General features: G+C 42.0%; 1 protein-coding gene across 1 annotated transcript; it reads right to left on the bottom strand.

Annotated features, from left to right (window-relative positions):
* Positions 1-5,855: 5,855 nt before the first annotated feature.
* Positions 5,856-16,736, bottom strand: LOC106602485 (uncharacterized). Its single transcript, XM_045717553.2, has 6 exons — positions 16,059-16,736; positions 15,548-15,672; positions 15,274-15,366; positions 13,419-13,583; positions 9,797-9,908; positions 5,856-9,560 (listed from the first exon to the last, which is right to left on the bottom strand). Exons 1-6 carry the CDS (start codon positions 16,333-16,335, stop codon positions 8,602-8,604), a joined length of 1,731 nt encoding a protein of 576 aa, XP_045573509.1. The 5' UTR covers positions 16,336-16,736; the 3' UTR covers positions 5,856-8,601.
* Between the last annotated feature and the right edge of the window lie 1,138 nt (positions 16,737-17,874).

Below are 17,874 nucleotides of genomic sequence, written 5' to 3'. Positions count from 1 at the left end.
GCTTGGTACAGTTGAAACCGGGATTAATCCGTGAAGAGCACACTTCTCCAGCATGCCAGTGGCCATCGAAGGTGAGCATTTGCCCACTGAAGTCGCTTACGACGCCAAACTGCAGTCAGGTCAAGACCCTGGTGAGGACGATGAGCACGCAGATGAGCTTCCCTGAGACGGTTTCTGACAGTTTATGCAGAAATTCTTCGGTTGTGTAAACCCACGGTTTTAGATAATCCCGCAGGTGAAGAAGTCAGATGGGGAGGTGCTGGGCTGGCGTGGCTACACGTGGTCTGCGTTTGTTTGACATACTGCCACATTTTCAAAAATTACATTGGAGGTGTCTTATGGTAGAGAAATTAACATTCAGTTCTCTGGCAACTCTGGTGGACATACCTGCAGTCAGCCAGCTAATTGCACGCTCCTTCAAAATTTGAGACATCTGTGGCATTGTGTTCTGTGACAAAACTGCACATTGACAAGTGTGGCTGTTTAATCAGCTTCTTGATATGCCGCACTTGTCAGGTGGGTGGATTATCTTGGCAACAGAGAAATGCTCACTGACAGGGATGTAAAAAAAGTTTGGCACAACATTTGAGAGAAATAAGCTTTTTGTGCGTATGAAACATTTCTGGAATCTTTTATTTCAGCTCTTGAAACATGGGGCGAACACTTTATATTCTGTGTTTATATTTTTGTTTAGTATATATGACTTTGCTCAACTGAAACTAGATACTTACATTCTGTTTTGGATTTGAATGTGTTTATTTTTTTAAACATAATTGAATAAAATAATACAAGTATGTTTAAAAAATACACTTGTTTAATTCCATTTATTTTTTGGTTGTTTGTATAAATATTCCCCCCAACATCGGTTCTGTTTTTTTGGAATTCTGTTTCTGTCCAACACAGTAGGTGGCTCACTAAATTAAGCGCTGGTAGATTTTTAGCACCTGAAACATGCGCACAAGATGAAAATACATGCATGAGATCGTGCGCGTATTTACATGGTTCTGCGCATACTTCAGGTGCTACAAATCTGAATGCACTACCAGCGCTTTGAAAAGTTGATGTAATTATACTTTTTTTGTGGCTATATTGTCTCCAGTGGAGATTTTAGCATGTAAATCTTGGTGGGGCAAACAAACAAAAAATCTGTTTTTAGATGCATGCCAGCAAAGCCACAACACAACACTAAACAATACATTAAATGCACTATAACGGTGACAAACGGTGCCCACAAACTGTTATGGCCTACACAAAGCTGTCCCAACAGCAGAGTCCCAACAGCAGTCCTAACACCTTCTCACTGCTACACCTGGCTATCAGCGGAGCCTTGTCTGGCAGTGAAACAGTTCATTCAGCCTCATGTCCTGCCTTTAAAAAAAACATTGCTGATATAGCTGACTTGCTTAAACAAATGTGGTTTCTACAGACAATTGAGATGTACAAACTATGGCATAAGGGGACGACGAGCGGATAAGAGGCAATCTAATTTCGATTAAAGATATTAATAAGCAAGCTAGGACGGACATAGTCAATTTAACTATTTGTTCAGCACTTTTGAAATGTACAGTGACAGAATTCAGAACATGGGCCGTTCTTACAGTATTCTCCCTGTACACCAAGTCAGAACTGTAGGATAAATAAAGGGGGCATATAAGCAGGCAATGAAAGCTCTTACAATATTTGATGATTACATTTCTCTAAAACAGACTATAGGCTACATGTGCACCACCAAGTCAGAAACAGTTGGCTAAATTATGATGGGAAATGGGACCAAATTATTATGGTGAGGCACATGGGCTAATTACAGCTTACTACACAACATACACTTAGTATTACTTTTTTAGCTACAGTATCCATATCTCCCTGGCATATTTCATAATTTATGCAGCAGCATACAATATATTTTTGGACTCACCTTGCTGTGCTCACAGGAAGGTGGCGCAGCGGTCATCAAACTTTGTCGTCATTCTCTGGATTTATGGTGCTTTCAAGAAAACTGGGAACTCAGAAAAAAACTAAGTTGAATCATGAGGACATCAGTGATCTTCAGGTTGGAGCTCTAGAAAGATGCCAAAGTTCCCGACTTGCAATTCCGAGTTGGATGACCAATCAAAATGTATTTTCCCCAGTCAGAGCTTGTTTTTTCCCCGAGTTCCCAGTTATCTTCCCAGTTCTGAGTTTCCAGTGCGGCCGAAGTCATGCTGGATTGACAGAATGGCCAATGTATAATGTTTATCATTTTAAGCTTGGTAAAGAGACCCTTAAACCCAGACTTGGATCACACACCCACTCCACTGAATAGCAGGCTAGTGATTGCTTTGCAATGCTTGCAGTTAGCCACTGATTCCTTCCAACCATTTCTCTTCATTATTTCTCTTCATATGAGCCTTCTTGGGTGGGCACATCTAATGTAACTCTATGGCAGCACCCATGGGGCTTGCATTTTCAAGCTCTACCCTTAGGTTTTGCGGTGACGTAGTGTCCCCATGAGTGACAGAACACTGAGCCAATCACGGCGCAACTAGAGAACATTACCAACCCCTACGCTCCGAATTTTCCGCTGGCTGACCCACCATCACAGAAAGCACTGAGCTAGGCTGAAACACCTGCATTTTGGAGCTGCCTTATTCAAGAAAGCAAAAAAGAGATGTTTGTATGCGGCTTTATTAACTCAATTATTTATTTATTTTATATTGTTTGCAAACTGATATGTGACATGTATTAGTGCCAAAATAACATGCAAAACAGGCACAAAAAAGAGCCCAACTGTTTTTGCTAAACAGGTGGGACTCAAAACAGGTGGGGCTCTGCCCTGTTTTCTTTCCAGCTTTGAGAAATTTCCAAACGAAACACTGGAGGCTATTTTAGTGAAAAATCATACAGTTAGCCATTGTTAGCTAACGTTAGCAGACCTCTGAGAAGCCAGCAAGAATAAGCAAGACCTAGCAAGAATAATGCAGCGTTCAGGTGCTAGTCGGCACTAGCAAACTCTGACATTTCCGACTTGCTAACTCATTGTAGAAAGATTATCCACACTCAACTATCTTATCCCTTGCAGGTATCTAACAGCATGTTACAATACAATGCAAAACGGCAACAAATTATATATTCAGATAGTTGAATTTGCTAAATGTACTGCATTTCAGCAGAGCGTGTGGTCATGAAAGATAGTTTAGTTCACATTCCTCTTTGTTGTAGAGAACAGATCCCACAGGATTTCCCCCAATTAGAAAAAGGAGATAAATAGACAGTCAATGGTAAAGGGTGAACTGATGGGGCTGGAACTACATGGTATACCAACGATAGCCTACGCTGCTATTATGACAAACAAAGAAGAGGACAGCGTCACGCGTTATGCAGGTGAAGGGTTTTTTAAACCAACAAAAATCATTCTACAAGGAGCTGTTACAACTGCAGGAAAATAGCTTTGTCCGAATACTGGTAGATTCAAGATTGGACAATCTGACCAGAGAAGTCCACAGCCTGAAAAACAGTCTGCATTTCTCCTAGGGAGAACTTGATGAGTTGAAAAAAAGACAGCAGCAACATAACTAACTCTGATTCCAAGAGAAATGGGAGTACGTAGAAGGACAATCAGGGCAAAATGACATCGTTGTGGATGGAATCCCATAGTCTCCACATGAGACCTGGACAGAGTCTGAGGAGTACGTGAGGAAAATGATTGATGAAAAGTTGCACTTGGATCAAGAAAGATTGAGGTCAAGCACACCCACAGGACTGGAAAATATATCACCAGTAGTGATAAAGTTCCTGAGGAACAAGGACAAGGTGGCTGTTCTGGAGAGAGCCAAGAACTTGAGAGGAACCAAAATCTTCCTAAACGAGGACTACTCTGAAGCTGTGCGCCAGAGGAGAAAATAACTGATCCCAGCAATGAAGGCTGCCAGGGAGCATGGGGACATTGTTTACATCCGATAAAAAAGGTAAAATAGGGAGTGTTATATTTGTCCTGTTTCACTGCATGTACAAGTGGGTAACCTGTACGAGTGTGAGGTGTGAATTGGAAACATGTTTTTTTTGCATATCCCAACTCCCCTGAGACCAGCAGCATACCACCTTGCATCCCACTGCTGGTTTGCCTCAAGCTAAGCAGGGTTGGTTCAGGATGGGAGACCAGATGCTGCTGGAAGTGGTGATGAAGGGCCAATAGGAGGCACTACTTCCTCTGGTCAATTTCTTTGTTTATCCCAAGGGACATTGCCCTGTGTAGGATGCTGTCTTTCGGATGAGACGTTAAACGCTGTGTCCTGACTCTCTGTTGTCACAAAAGATCCCAAGGCACTTATCGTAAGAGTAGGGGGTATTAACCCCGGTGTCCTGGCTAAATTCCCAATCTGGCCCTCATACCATCATGGCCACCTAATCATCCCCAGCTTCCAATTGGCTCATTCATCCCCACTCCTCTCCCCTGTAATTATTCCCCAGGTCGTTGCTGTAAATGAGAATGTGTTCTCAGTCAACCTGGTAAAATAAGGGATAAATAAAAAATAAACATCCATCAGAGAGTGGAGTCACAGCCAGGGGTTCAGACATTATTAACAGCGATCCTGCAGCAATTAGGGTGAAGTGCCTTGCTCAAGGGCAGATCAAATTTATTTTTGCCTTACAGGCTTGGGGATTTGAACTTGCAACCTTTCAGCTATTGGCCCAACCTGCTAGGCTACCTGCCGCCCAGATGCATTCACTCTCCCAACCAAATAGCCGATATTAATATATAACCTCAGAAATAAGTTTAATGAAATCAATATATTGCTAACTTTATATTGGCCATCACTGAGGCTTACTTAGATAATTGCTTTGACAGTACAGTACTGGCAATACAGGAATACTTACACTGACTATACCAAACATTAGGAACACCCCCCTACTTTGAAAAATCTCAAAAATAAAATATATTTTGATTTGTTTAACACTTTTTAGGTTACTACATAATTCCATATGTGTTATTTCATAGTTTTGATGTCTTCACTATTATTCTACAATGTAGAAAATAGTAAATATAAAGAAAACCCTGGAATGAGTAGGTGTGTCCAAATCTTTGACTGGTGCTGTATATCTCATAGTGTACAAGACACCTGATTGATCCATTTTGGAGGCCGTGGGGATGGCACAGTCCATCAGTCAAAGATATGTGTTACTGAAATTGTATGAGGTTATATAACAAACAATGGTGCAACGCTAACAAAAATAATAACAAATGTGCTTTCTCCCTTGTTTGGTCCATGGTTTTGAAACATGAATTGGATTGAATTGGCGCCTTTTCCTAGACCATGTTGCTATGTGCATAATAGCAAAGTTAACCAGCATATTGGTGTTGAGAAAAATGCCGGAGGCAGCAGCAGAACGAGAAGATGAAAAAACAGCCCTTGACGTATTTTTTTTGTTAGAACAGCCTCTGGTATTATTTATCAGTTATTTAGTGTTGACACTGTACCAAATTGTCAAAATTTTCTTGATCTCCTTGTTATTATTACTATTATAATAATAATAATTCATTTCATTAGTAGGCTTAGTATAGCAACCTTGTATAACCACCATCGAGCTATAGACCTAAAAACACATCCTGTTTAGTCTTAATACCGTAACTTACTTAGGACTATATTTCAATACTTCTATAGGCTACTGTATGAATCATTCATGTCATCACACGAGTCATTCATGATTTGAAATGCAATCAAGCATTTTACATTTTCAAATAAAAGTGAGTCTTGAATAATTAGCTTAAACAATAAATAAACCGTTCCATTTCAGAAATTGCATTCACAAATTAATTTAACTGTTTTTAGACTTGCTGTAATTAAAGGCTTGAAAAAAAACATTAAGCGTACCAGAGAGTCTGTTGTATAGTTTATTACACATAATACAGTGAGGGAAAAAAGTATTTGATCCCTTGCTGATTTTGTACATTTGCCCACTGACAAAGAAATGATCAGTCTATAATTTTAATGGTAGGTTTATTTGAACAGTGAGAGACAGAATAACAACAAAAAAATCCAGAAAAAAAGCATGTCAAAAATGTTATAAAATGATTAGCATTTTAATGAGGGAAATAAGTATTTGACCCCCTCTCAATCAGAAAGATTTCTGGCTCCCAGGTGTCTTTTATACAGGTAACGAGCTGAGATTAGGAGCACACTCTTAAAGGGAGTGCTCCTAATCTCAGTTTGTTACCTGTATAAAAAGACACCTGTCCACAGAAGCAATCAATCAATCAGATTCCAAACTCTCCACCATGGCCAAGACCAAAGAGCTCTCCAAGGATGTCAGGGACAAGATTGTAGACCAACACAAGGCTGGAATGGGCTACAAGACCATCGCCAAGCAGCTTGGTGAGAAGGTGACAACAGTTGGTGCGATTATTCGCAAATGGAAGAAACACAAAAGAACTGTCAATCTCCCTCGGCCTGGGGCTCCATGCAAGATCTCACTTTGTGGAGTTGCAATGATCATGAGAACGGTGAGGAATCAGGCCAGCACAACACAGGAGTATCTTGTCAATGATCTCAAGGCAGCTGGAACCATAGTCACCAAGAAGACAATTGGTAACACACTACGCCGTGAAGGACTGAAATCCTGCAGCGCCCGCAAGGTCCCCCTGCTCAAGAAAGCCCATATACATGCCCGTCTGAAGTTTGCCAATGAACATCTGAATGATTCAGAGGACAACTGGGTGAAAGTGTTGTGGTCAGATGAGACCAAAAAGGAGCTCTTTGGCATCAACTCAACTCGCCGTGTTTGGAGGAGGAGGAATGCTGCCTATGACCCCAAGAACACCATCCCCACCGTCAAACATGGAGGTGGAAACATTATGCTTTGGGGGTGTTTTTCTGCTAAGGGGACAGGACAACTTCACCGCATCAAAGGGACGATGGAGGGGGCCATGTACCGTCAAATCCTGGGTGAGAACCTCCTTCCCTCAGCCAGGGCATTGGAAATGGGTCGTGGATGGGTATTCCAGCATGACAATGACCCAAAACACACGGCCAAGGCAACAAAGGAGTGGCTCAAGAAGAAGCACATTAAGGTCCTGGAGTGGCCTAGCCAGTCTCCAGACCTTAATCCAATAGAAAATCTGTGGCGGGAGCTGAAGGTTCGAGTTGCCAAACGTCAGCCTCGAAACCTTAATGACTTGGAGAAGATCTGCAAAGAGGAGTGGGACAAAATCCCTCCTGAGATGTGTGCAAACCTGGTGGCCAACTATAAGAAACGTCTGACCTCTGTGATTGCCAACAAGGGTTTTGCCACCAAGTACTAAGTCATGTTTTGCAGAGGGGTCAAATACTTATTTCCCTCATTTTATAAAATTTTTGACATGCGTTTTCCAGATTTTTTGTTGTTGTTTTTCTGTCTCTCACTGTTCAAATAAACCTACCATTAAAATTATAGACTGATCATTTCTTTGTCAGTGGGCAAACGTACAAAATCAGCAGGGGATCAAATACTTTTTCCCCCTCACTGTATACACGCAGTGCTGGCTCCTTACCTCCTTTTTGATCTCCAGTATTTTCCATAACTAGTCACATTTATTCCACTTTCCCTTTACCTCCTGAGCAACCTGTAAATATTCCCCCCTTTGAGTTTATTTGTCATGTCCTCTGCATCCATTTTGGTGTTACGGTGTTCAGAGTTTGTTATAACCATTGATATATAATTCATTGATGCAATTATGATATGCTATAGGCATGGCCTGCCCACTCATTAGGCAGGATTAGGGGGCCGCCCATGGTGGCAGATTGACAAGGGCGGCATTTTCTGAGCTAAACTGACCAAGACGCACCTCCAACACCAACACATAAAATTTCACATATTTCTGCCCCAAAACAATGACAATTTCTCTCAACCAGTGATATAAGGGTTTTTAGGTGAGCGGTGATGCAACCCTTTGATAAGCAGTGGCCACTTTGTCAAAGGCAGGGGCGCAAAATATGTTGCTTGTTCATTACCAGCGTGCCTCTCCGGGGTGATGTTGGAAAGACGCATCTCTGCAGCGCTCAACCAACGTTCAGTCCAAAAAATGATCTAACAAATCATGTAGCAGATATAGCATATTGTATAAAGAGTACGTTGCATTTTCTGTATACAGGCTGGAGATAAAATGTATGACAATGTAGTGAGACATACACTTTTTACATCATGCAGGTTTCTCCGATCAAATAGCCTAACCTAAATGGCGCTCAATTAAAATAAAAAAAATGAGCTGTCATGTTAACAAAGATACATATCCTAAAAACAGGACAGGTCAAAGTAAAATGGACATTATGGAATGGACTATCACAACTGCTGTCCTGGAGTTTCACCCCATTGTCATGATCAGTATAAGTAAACATGAATTAAGGCATTATAATTTCCTCATTATAAAACACCAGCATCAAAACAACCGGACAAGGTTTTTCCATTCATCAGTGAGGCATTTTAGCAGACACCAACCATCACCATATCATCTATCCTGTTGATAACCCCTGATCTTCTCTGTCTCATCATACTCATTCTTTCCTCAGTTCACCTCATCCAGTTCCCTACTACATCCAAAACCAACGGAATTAACTACAAACTAACTAGTACATTACATATCACTACACTCTATACATGGGCCGTGTGCATTTTCTGCTGGTGTATCCTGAGATAGCTCCTCTCTGAGAACCTCTTCCCACAGTGTGTACAGGCGAATGGTCTCTCTCCCGTGTGGACTTTCAGGTGCATCTTCATATGGTGCTGGCGGGAAAACCTCTTCTCACACTGGGGGCAGCTGTAGGGTTTCTCCCCTGTGTGGACCCTCTGGTGTCTCTTCAAGTTGGACGAGTCTGAAAAACTGGCCCGGCACAGGTGGCAGCCGAATGGTTTCTCCCCTGTGTGCATCCTCTGATGGATCTCCACCTGTTTGGGCAAACGGAAGGCTTTCCCACAGAACGAACACGGGAAGCGCTTCTCTTTGGCGCTGCCACCTTTACTGATTCCATCTCTACTAGTGTCATTTGTCAATGGGCTTGTGTAGCCATTTAGTGTTGAGGCACTGGCATTGTCTGAGGTCTGGTTTAACATTAGGAGAGTGTGAGGAGGATGAAGGCCAGGGAGTGTCTGTGTCGCAGGGTCCATGTTCCAGTTGATAGATCCTATAGAAGGCAGGCTGAAGGCAGCACCTGTTAGGGGGTTAACCTGAGGCACCATCAGTCTCTCTGAATCACAACTATAGGAGCAGGATGGAGCATCGCTAACCGAGTCAGTCTCTTCTCTCTCCAGACGCATACCGAAACCTCCCCGTCCACGCAGACAAAATCTACGCCTCGTCCTGGTCTCAGCCAGTCTGCAGTCCTGGAGACTAAGTTCAGTTGTTGTTTTGTGTTCGACAGTCCGTTTCTGGTTAACAGTGTTATTCCCCTGCCCAGAGTTGAAGACGCTGTCCCATCCACTGACCTCCACTATGTCACCTCTGGTCCTGGCCTGCTCAGTGATGTCGTCCCCCGGGCTATTGACTGCACCCGTCTGGGTCTGGGAATCCAAGATGGCCACCCAGTCACCTCTGTTAGCCTCCAGCCAACCACCTGCAGGAAGAGGTTAGAAAATAGATCTTAAAAACATGGCAGAGAAAACTACATAGGGAGTTTGACTCAATTACTTGGTCAAGTTCATAAATTGTGTGTGTTTTGTATGTAAACATAGGGTTGTATTGATTTAATTTTATAAATGAAGAAAATAAATTAATAATAATAGCCAGGCTTATCACTATTCCATTTGAAGATCTATTACTGTATGAAGGCTATATGTATTTATCTCTTACCTTGCTCCCCCATCTTTAGTGCACTCAGCAGATCAATGCTCTCTGGTCCATCTTCTATTGTCTCCTCTTTGACCAGCAGCAGATCAGGCTTCCCATCCTCCATGTCTACTGACTGTAAGAGATACAGAGTGAGAGGATGTTTGATCAAGAAATCTGATATGAGCACCCTGCTATGGGGCATCTTCTGATTAGACAATGAGTGATTGCTATGAATACTATGCAAATGTTAGTTGATTTGATACTATGCAAACGTAGTAGTTGATTTGATCACTTGACACTCTTAATTGGTTTGCTAATTCAAAGGCATGGTCCCACACTTAAGACAAAATTAATCAAGATCAGGGCTTGTATCCACAAAGCGTCTTAGACTAGAAAATTGGTCATAAGTGCTTAGAATAGAGACATTTTACTCCTACTCTTATGGGTAAAAATAAAAGCTATGCGTGAAGCCTCTTCTAGTCGACAGATATTTAGGACCCCTCATGAGTTGTCCTAACCAATTAAGAGTTACCAGCAAGTGTCTTGATTTTAAGAAAAGGCAGAGTCAGTGGCTCCTGTACCCCATGCAATTGTTTTGGAGTTTAAAGAATGTTTTGATATTTCTATATGATCAACCCATAAATAATCTACACTGAACAAAAACAAACGCAATATGCAACAATTTAAAAAAATGTACACATCTCCTTCACAGAGTTGATCAGGCTGTTGAGTGTAGCCTATGGAATGTTGTCCCACTCTTCAATGGCTCTGTGAAGTTGCTGGATATTGGCGGGAACTGAAACACCCTGTTGTATACGTCGAACCAGAGCATCCCAAACATGCTCAACGGGTGACATGTCTGGTGAGTATGCAAGCCATTGAAAAACATGGACATTTTCAGCTTCCAGGAATTGTGTACAGATACTTGCGACATGGGGCTGTGCATTATCATGCTGAAACATGAGGTGATGGTGGAGGATAAGTGGCACGACAATAAGCCTCAGGATCTCATCATGGTATCTCTGTGCATTCAAAATTGCCATCGACAAAATGCTATTGTGTTAATTGTCCGTAGCTTATGCCTGCCCATACCATAAACCCACCATGTGGCACTCTGTTCACAACGTTGACATCAACAAACAGCTCACCCACATAACACCATAAACATTGTCTGTGGTTGTGACGCCGGTTGGACGTACTGCCAAATTCTCTAAAAATACGTTTTAGGCGAGTTATGGTAGAGAAATTCACATTCAGTTCTCTAGCAACAGCTCGGGTGGACATTCCTGCAGTCAGCATGCCAATTGCACACTCTCTCAAAACTTTAGACATCTGTTGCATTGTGTTGTTTGACAATGCTGCACATTTTAGAGATAGGGCCTTTTAATTGTCCCCAGCACAAGGTACACCTGTGTAATGAACATGATGTTTAATAAGCTTCTTGATATGCCATACCTGTCAGGTGGATGGATTATCTTGGCAAAGGAGAAATGCTCACTAACAGGGATGTAAACTAATTTGTGCACAACATTTGAGATAATTTTCTTTTGTGTGCATATGGAACATTTCTGGGATCTTTAATTTTAGCTCATGAAACATGGGACAAACAATTTACATGCTGTGTTTATATTTTTGTTCAGTATAGATCTACATGCAACAATAGGCTCTCTTTTGCGCTTTTGACAATGACTTTACATGAGGCCTAAGTCACATGATATGCCTAAATACTTATAACCACTAGGCTAATAAATAATAAAACATTTATTTCGATTATTCAATTAACATACATCATGTTATTTCAAGTTATGAGTTGGGCAATTGATTTATAAGCAACTCTGGCAGTCTCTATGGGAGTGCCACAGGGTTCAATTCTCGGGCCGACTCTCTTCTCTGTATACATCAATGATGTCGCTCTTGCTGCTGGTGATTCTCTGATCCACCTCTACGCAGATGACACCATTCTGTATACTTCTGGCCCTTCTTCGGACACTGTGTTAACTAACCTCCAGACGAGCTTCAATGCCATACAACTCTCTTTCTGTGGCCTCAAACTGCTCTTAAATGCAGGTAAAACTAAATGCATGCTCTTCAACCGATCACTGCCTGCACCTGCCCGCCCGTCCAGCATCACTACTCTGGACGGCTCCGACTTAGAATATGTGGATAACTACAAATACCTAGGTGCCTGGTTAGACTGTAAACTCTCCTTCCAGACTCACATTAAGCATCTCCAATCCAAAATGAAATCTAGAATCGGCTTCCTATTTCGCAACAAAGTATCCTTCACTCATGCTGCCAAACATACCCTCGTAAAACTGACCATCCTACCAATCCTCCACTTCGGCTTTGTCATTTATAAAATAGCCTCCAACACTCTACTCAGCAAATTGGATGCAGTCTATCACAGTGCCATCCGTTTTGTCACCAAAGCCCCATTTACCACCCACCACTGCGTCCTGTATGCTCTCGTTGGCTGGCCCTCACTTCATACTCATCGCCAAACCCACTGGCTCCAGGTCATCTACAAGTCTTTGCTAGGTAAAGCCCCGCCTTAGCTCAATGGTCACCATAGCAGCACCCACTCGTAGCACGCGCTCCAGCAGGTATATCTCACTGGTCACCCCCAAAGCCAATTCCTCTTTTGGCCGCCTTTCCTTCCAGTTCTCTACTGCCAATGACTGGAACGAACTGCAAAAATCACTGAAGCTGGAGACTCATATCTCCCTCACTAGCTTTAAGCACCAGCTGTCAGAGCAGCTCACAGATCACTGCACCTGTACATAGCCCATCTGTAAACAGCCCATCCCCATACTGTATTTATTTATTTATCTTGCTCCTTTGCACCCCAGTATCTCTACTTGCACATTCATCTTCTGCACATCTACCATTCCAGTGTTTAATTGCTATATTGTAATTATTTCGCCACCATGGCCTATTTATTGCCTTAACTCCCTTATCTTACCTCATTTGCACTCACTGTATATAGACTTTTTGTTTTCTTTTTTTCTACTGTATTATTGACTGTATGTTTTGTTTATTCCATGTGTAACTCTGTGTTGTTGTATGTGTCGAACTGCTATGCTTTATCTTGGCCAGGTCGCAATTGCAAATGAAAACTTGTTCTCAACTAGCCTACCTGGTTAAATAAAGGTTAGAACGCCGACTGAGAGCCGGGCCTGATCACCCAACATCAGTGCCTGACCTCACTAATGATATTGTGGCAGAATGGAAGCATGTCCCCGTAGCAATGTTCCAACATCCAGTGGAAAGCCTTCCCAGAAGAGTGGAGGCTGTTATAGCAGCAAAGGGGGACCAACTCCATATTAATACCCATGATTTTGAAATGAGATGTTCGACGATCAGGTGGCCACTTACACTACATGACCAAAAGTATCTGTCAAGAAGGTGAGACTCTTATGACTAAAGGGTCTTCATGCATAGCTTTTTTTTTTTAACAATAAGAGTAGGAGTAAAATGTCTAGTCTCAGCACTTACGTCCAATTTTCTACTCACAAGACTTCTAAGAGTAAGGGTACTGATCTAGGATCAGGCCCCCACCTGGTCAGCACTCCTACTCTGAGAGGCTTTGTGGATACGGGCCCTGACCTAATGCCAAACAGACAGTAGTTCACAGTGGACTCACCTCAATGAGACTGTGTGTGGTCCTGTGCTGCTCAGCTGGTTCCTCTGTGGGTTCAGGAAGAGGTGTAGTCTGGTTGTCATCTATGACCATGGTCCCCTTAGTGTTCCCCAGACCCTCCTCACACCCCTCCTCCTTCACTAGCAGCTCCTCTGGACCCTCCTCCTCCTGGAAGAGACAGCTGATACAGATTACACTCCCTCAGGTACATACACACACTACGTTTAAGTCCTATACTGTAGTTACAGAATGATGTAATTGTTGTTAAATTCATCATGGTGGACATAGATATGATGGTGTGGGTAAATATGAGTCAAAAGTCTAACTAACCCAACTAAACTATTCTGATATGTACAGTAGGTGTTTGTTAGTGTGTGGGTACATGTAGGTATATTTAGTAAGTCTATAATGGTTATAAAGCTCTGTTGGGTGTATGCAGAATAGGGTGAGATCGGATGTGATCTCAATGCAAGTCTTAGAATAAAAAGTCCCATTTTGTGTTTTTTTTTAACATAAACAAGTTTTAAATTACACAATAATAAAAATAAAAATACACCATAAAAATCAGCATGAACTTGATGAACTGCATTACCTTTCTCATTAAAAGAGTCTTGAGAAAAAAAATTAAGTACTTGAATGAAAGTAATTAAATATGCATTTGTGAACATTATATATCCTACACAGTACAAACACAATATGTAACATACTTTTTAGGGTTATATATGCCTTTTTATATCACAGTGCCTGGATGCAATATTATACCCAGGAATATTGAACTCTGAAATCTGTTACTCTTGTTATTCCAAATGTATCTGTGGATATTTTCTGCTGACAACAATAAAAATGTATATTTGTTTTTAATGGTTTATTCTAAACATCAGAAACTAATCGAGTGGAATGGTTTTCGGCTGGTGTATCCTGAGGTAACTCCTCTCTGAGAACCACTTCCCACAGTGTGTACAGGCGAACGGCCTCTCTCCCGTGTGGACCATCAGGTGGATCTTCAGATGGTGCTGGTGGGAGAACCTCTTCTCACAATGGGGGCCACTGTAGGATTTCCCCCGTGTGGACCCTCTGGTGCCTCTTCAGGTTGCCAGCCTGGGCGAAGTGCATGTGACACTGGGTACTGAAGGATTTATCCCGTGTGGAACTACTGGTGGAACCACCTTCTGGAGGCAGCTAAAGCCTTTGTTACAGAACATGCAGAAGAACCATTTCTCTTTAGTACCGCCCGATGTGGCTTCCCCTCCCTGAACCCTAGCTCTGTCATTTGAGTTCAATACCTGATCGAAAAGGCCGTGTGAATTGGAAGGCCCCATTGACATGGACACTGGGTTGCGATCCTTGAACACGTGTAAAGGGGAGCGGGACTTGGATTTGTCTCTAAGCTTTTCATGTAATCTAAGAAGTCTCTGTCCTGTGAGTGTCTGTCTCCTAGGTGACTATCTGCATTCCATGAGAAAGGAATGTCACCCTCCACTTTATCTACCACTATAACTTCACCTTTCTTATCTAGGCACCCTTCAGAGTATACACTACCACTGTACTGGTTCCAGTCCTCTCTAGACAGATCAATCTGTGTCTCTAAACCCAAGGATATGTTCCCAGGTCCATCTCTGTAGTGTAAGAACAAGACAGATCATCACCTCCAGTGTGTAACGCATCACCATCTACACAAGAATTAACAGCCCTTTGGCTCTGGTGAAATACCAGTAAAAACTCTGAGCTGGGAGCAGGAAGACAGCCCAGTCTGCCCAGCCCCTCTGGGTCTGATCTGTGGTCAGATCCTGTGCTCAAGAGCCTGTGTGTTACCGTTAGATGTCTCTGACATTAGGATGGCATTCGGCGTGCCACTGACCTCTGTGATGCTGTGTCGTGGGTCCCCTTCTTCAGTCCTCTCCTGCTTGACCAGGGATGATCCTCCAGGACTTGCAGCCTCTGCATCTGCATCCTGACACAAGAAGAGGGGAGGTTATTACCGTTACATGAGTAGAATTGGATAACAATGTCGTAGGGAAGTCTCACAAGCTCCCCTATGGCAGATAAATAAGGATGTACATGTAAGCAAGTGAATAGCTGAGGGGAGCCTTTCTGAAATAAACTGGCCACATTTGATGTACTGTTACACTAACCTCTATCACAATAATGTGCTGGGTTGAGGTTCCACTACCCTCATCAACAGTGATTGGTTGGTCATCTCTCCATGTATTGTGTCCCGCTGGCTTCACAAAGCTCCTGTGGCCTCCAGTGAGATGTCCTTCACCCGAGAGAGTTATTGGGAGAAAATAGGTGGTTAGGTACTGTCAACGCTGAACGCTATATTGTACAATATTGACAGTTGACAGTCTAGAATTGGCCAGGATGTAAAATTACACTTTGCATAACTTCTTGATATACTATTTATTGATTGATTGATTGATTGATTGATTGATTATGTTCCATTCATCACATTATTTTCATTGAGGAAATAATAGGAAATGCAGTAAATCAAGAATCTGGTTAGAATATGATAGTGTGTATTTGTGCAATATAGCTAAGTAATCATGGGAATTATTGCATACGATCCAAAAACTGTCCAAGACCCAATTCTGGTTAACACATCTAGTCACACATGTGCAGAGGGGGCCCCGCTGCAAAATGTACCTCTTTCCATTCCTCTGTATCGGTCGAGAATCTTGACACTGCTGGGACGACTGGAGTGTGCGCGCTCTCGCGTTGTCCTCTCTGCGCGCTCCCGTGACACCTTCAGCTCCAGTAGCTGTAGTTTCCTCCGCAAAACCCTGTTTTCTTTCTGGCTTTGAGTTATTTCCAAACGAAACACTGCATAGTCGTCGTCTACGAGTTTACAGACCTCTGCCACGGCTGCATTCGCTAGCACCTCCATAATGGAGGCTATTTGAGTGTGAAAACCCATGGCCATTGTTTGCTAACGACTAGCAAGCTAGCGTTACATAGATAACATATATCAACCAAGTCCTGTCTCCAACGCGATTTAAAGATGCTGAGCAGTTAGATTAGTAATATTTTGAGTTACATAATGTTAATGTCTAAATAAAAACCCTAACGAGAAAATTGTTCTTGGTCATGTTTACGTCAATACTTATCTGTTTTTTAAATGGCGGTTGGCAACCAAAAAGGTGCATTACCGCCACCAATTGGACTGGAGTGTGAGTCCGTTAACACGTGATACAAAAAAAATGGGGGAAAGGAAAGAAAACGTCCCAACCAGCTAATCCTACACCCATAGAGCCCCACAGTGGAGACCAATATTTGTATAACTAACCCAAGATTGAACAGAGCCTGTCGTTTCCAATGGGAGCAAATGAATCATAGCGGGCAGAACAAGCAAGGAGGTAGGCAGAGCCAAGCACAAGCTAGTGAGATCCTATTGGTGCGTTCTAGCATATATTTGCATATTTCCATTAGGGAACGCCTAGTCTGAAGTGCACTCGTGCAATAACTCATTCTAAACAACGCAATTGTTTTTAAAACTTTGGCAAAGAGTAAAGTCTACAAAACGCAATCCACTCTGTTTGTTACAAATTCTAGTTTTGGAAACAGAAAACTGTATGGAGATCAAATGTTTAATAGATGAGAAAATTTGCTGGAAAATCAATTTTTCTCCGTCTTCTCCCACTTCTGGCCACCGGGCTTCTTCTCATCACCATATTTGGTAGTGAGTGGAAACGCCAACCGGATGCTTCATTTTAATACATCTGGTGAAATATCTGGCTCATTGTTCTATTTGTGGTGGCGGTGTCATAATACCCTTAAAACCTAGCGGTCAAACACGGAAATGGTTCCAATCGTTTTTCCACCATTCATTTTTTACCATAGGGGATTTTAGAAACACTTAAACACTGTGTAGCTTTACCCTGGTGTGACGTTTTGATAACTATGTAATTCTCTCGGACAAGGTGAATTTGATCAATATTCAGCTCTATTTACTCTGAAATGTAAAATGCTAATTAGCATCAAAGTACTACAAATCCCTGCAAGCTCCTGAACGTCATATCTAGCTGGCAACTTTGCTAACAGATACATTAAGAAATGTAGCCAGTTTATTCATTACTACATTTAGCTAACATTGGAGAGTTAATGCATAGATCCTTACCTTTGCCTCGATTCTGCAGTCTCGTCCAGAACATTATGACATTTGTAGTTTTTTATGATAGCCACATTTGCAGCCGATTAGCATTTCATTTGTTGGGGTTAAATACAGGCGAATATATTGATAAAAGTCACCTTGTCCGAGAGAGATTTACAGTGCCTTCGGCAAGTATTCAGAACCCTTGACTTTTTCCATATTTGTTAGGTTAGGTTAGCCTTATTCTAAAATTGATTATTATTTTTCCCTCATCAATCTACACACAATACCCCATAACGACAAAGCAACAACAAAAAAAATGAAAATATTGCTAATTTATAAAACAAAATAAACTGAAATATCATATTTACA

The sequence above is a fragment of the Salmo salar genome, chromosome 04 (genome assembly GCF_965601325.2).
Source record: "Salmo salar chromosome 04, fSalSal1, whole genome shotgun sequence".
Classification (NCBI taxonomy): domain Eukaryota; kingdom Metazoa; phylum Chordata; class Actinopteri; order Salmoniformes; family Salmonidae; genus Salmo; species Salmo salar.
Note: the sequence above shows the minus strand (reverse complement) of the source record. Positions and strands in the feature narration are given on the sequence as shown.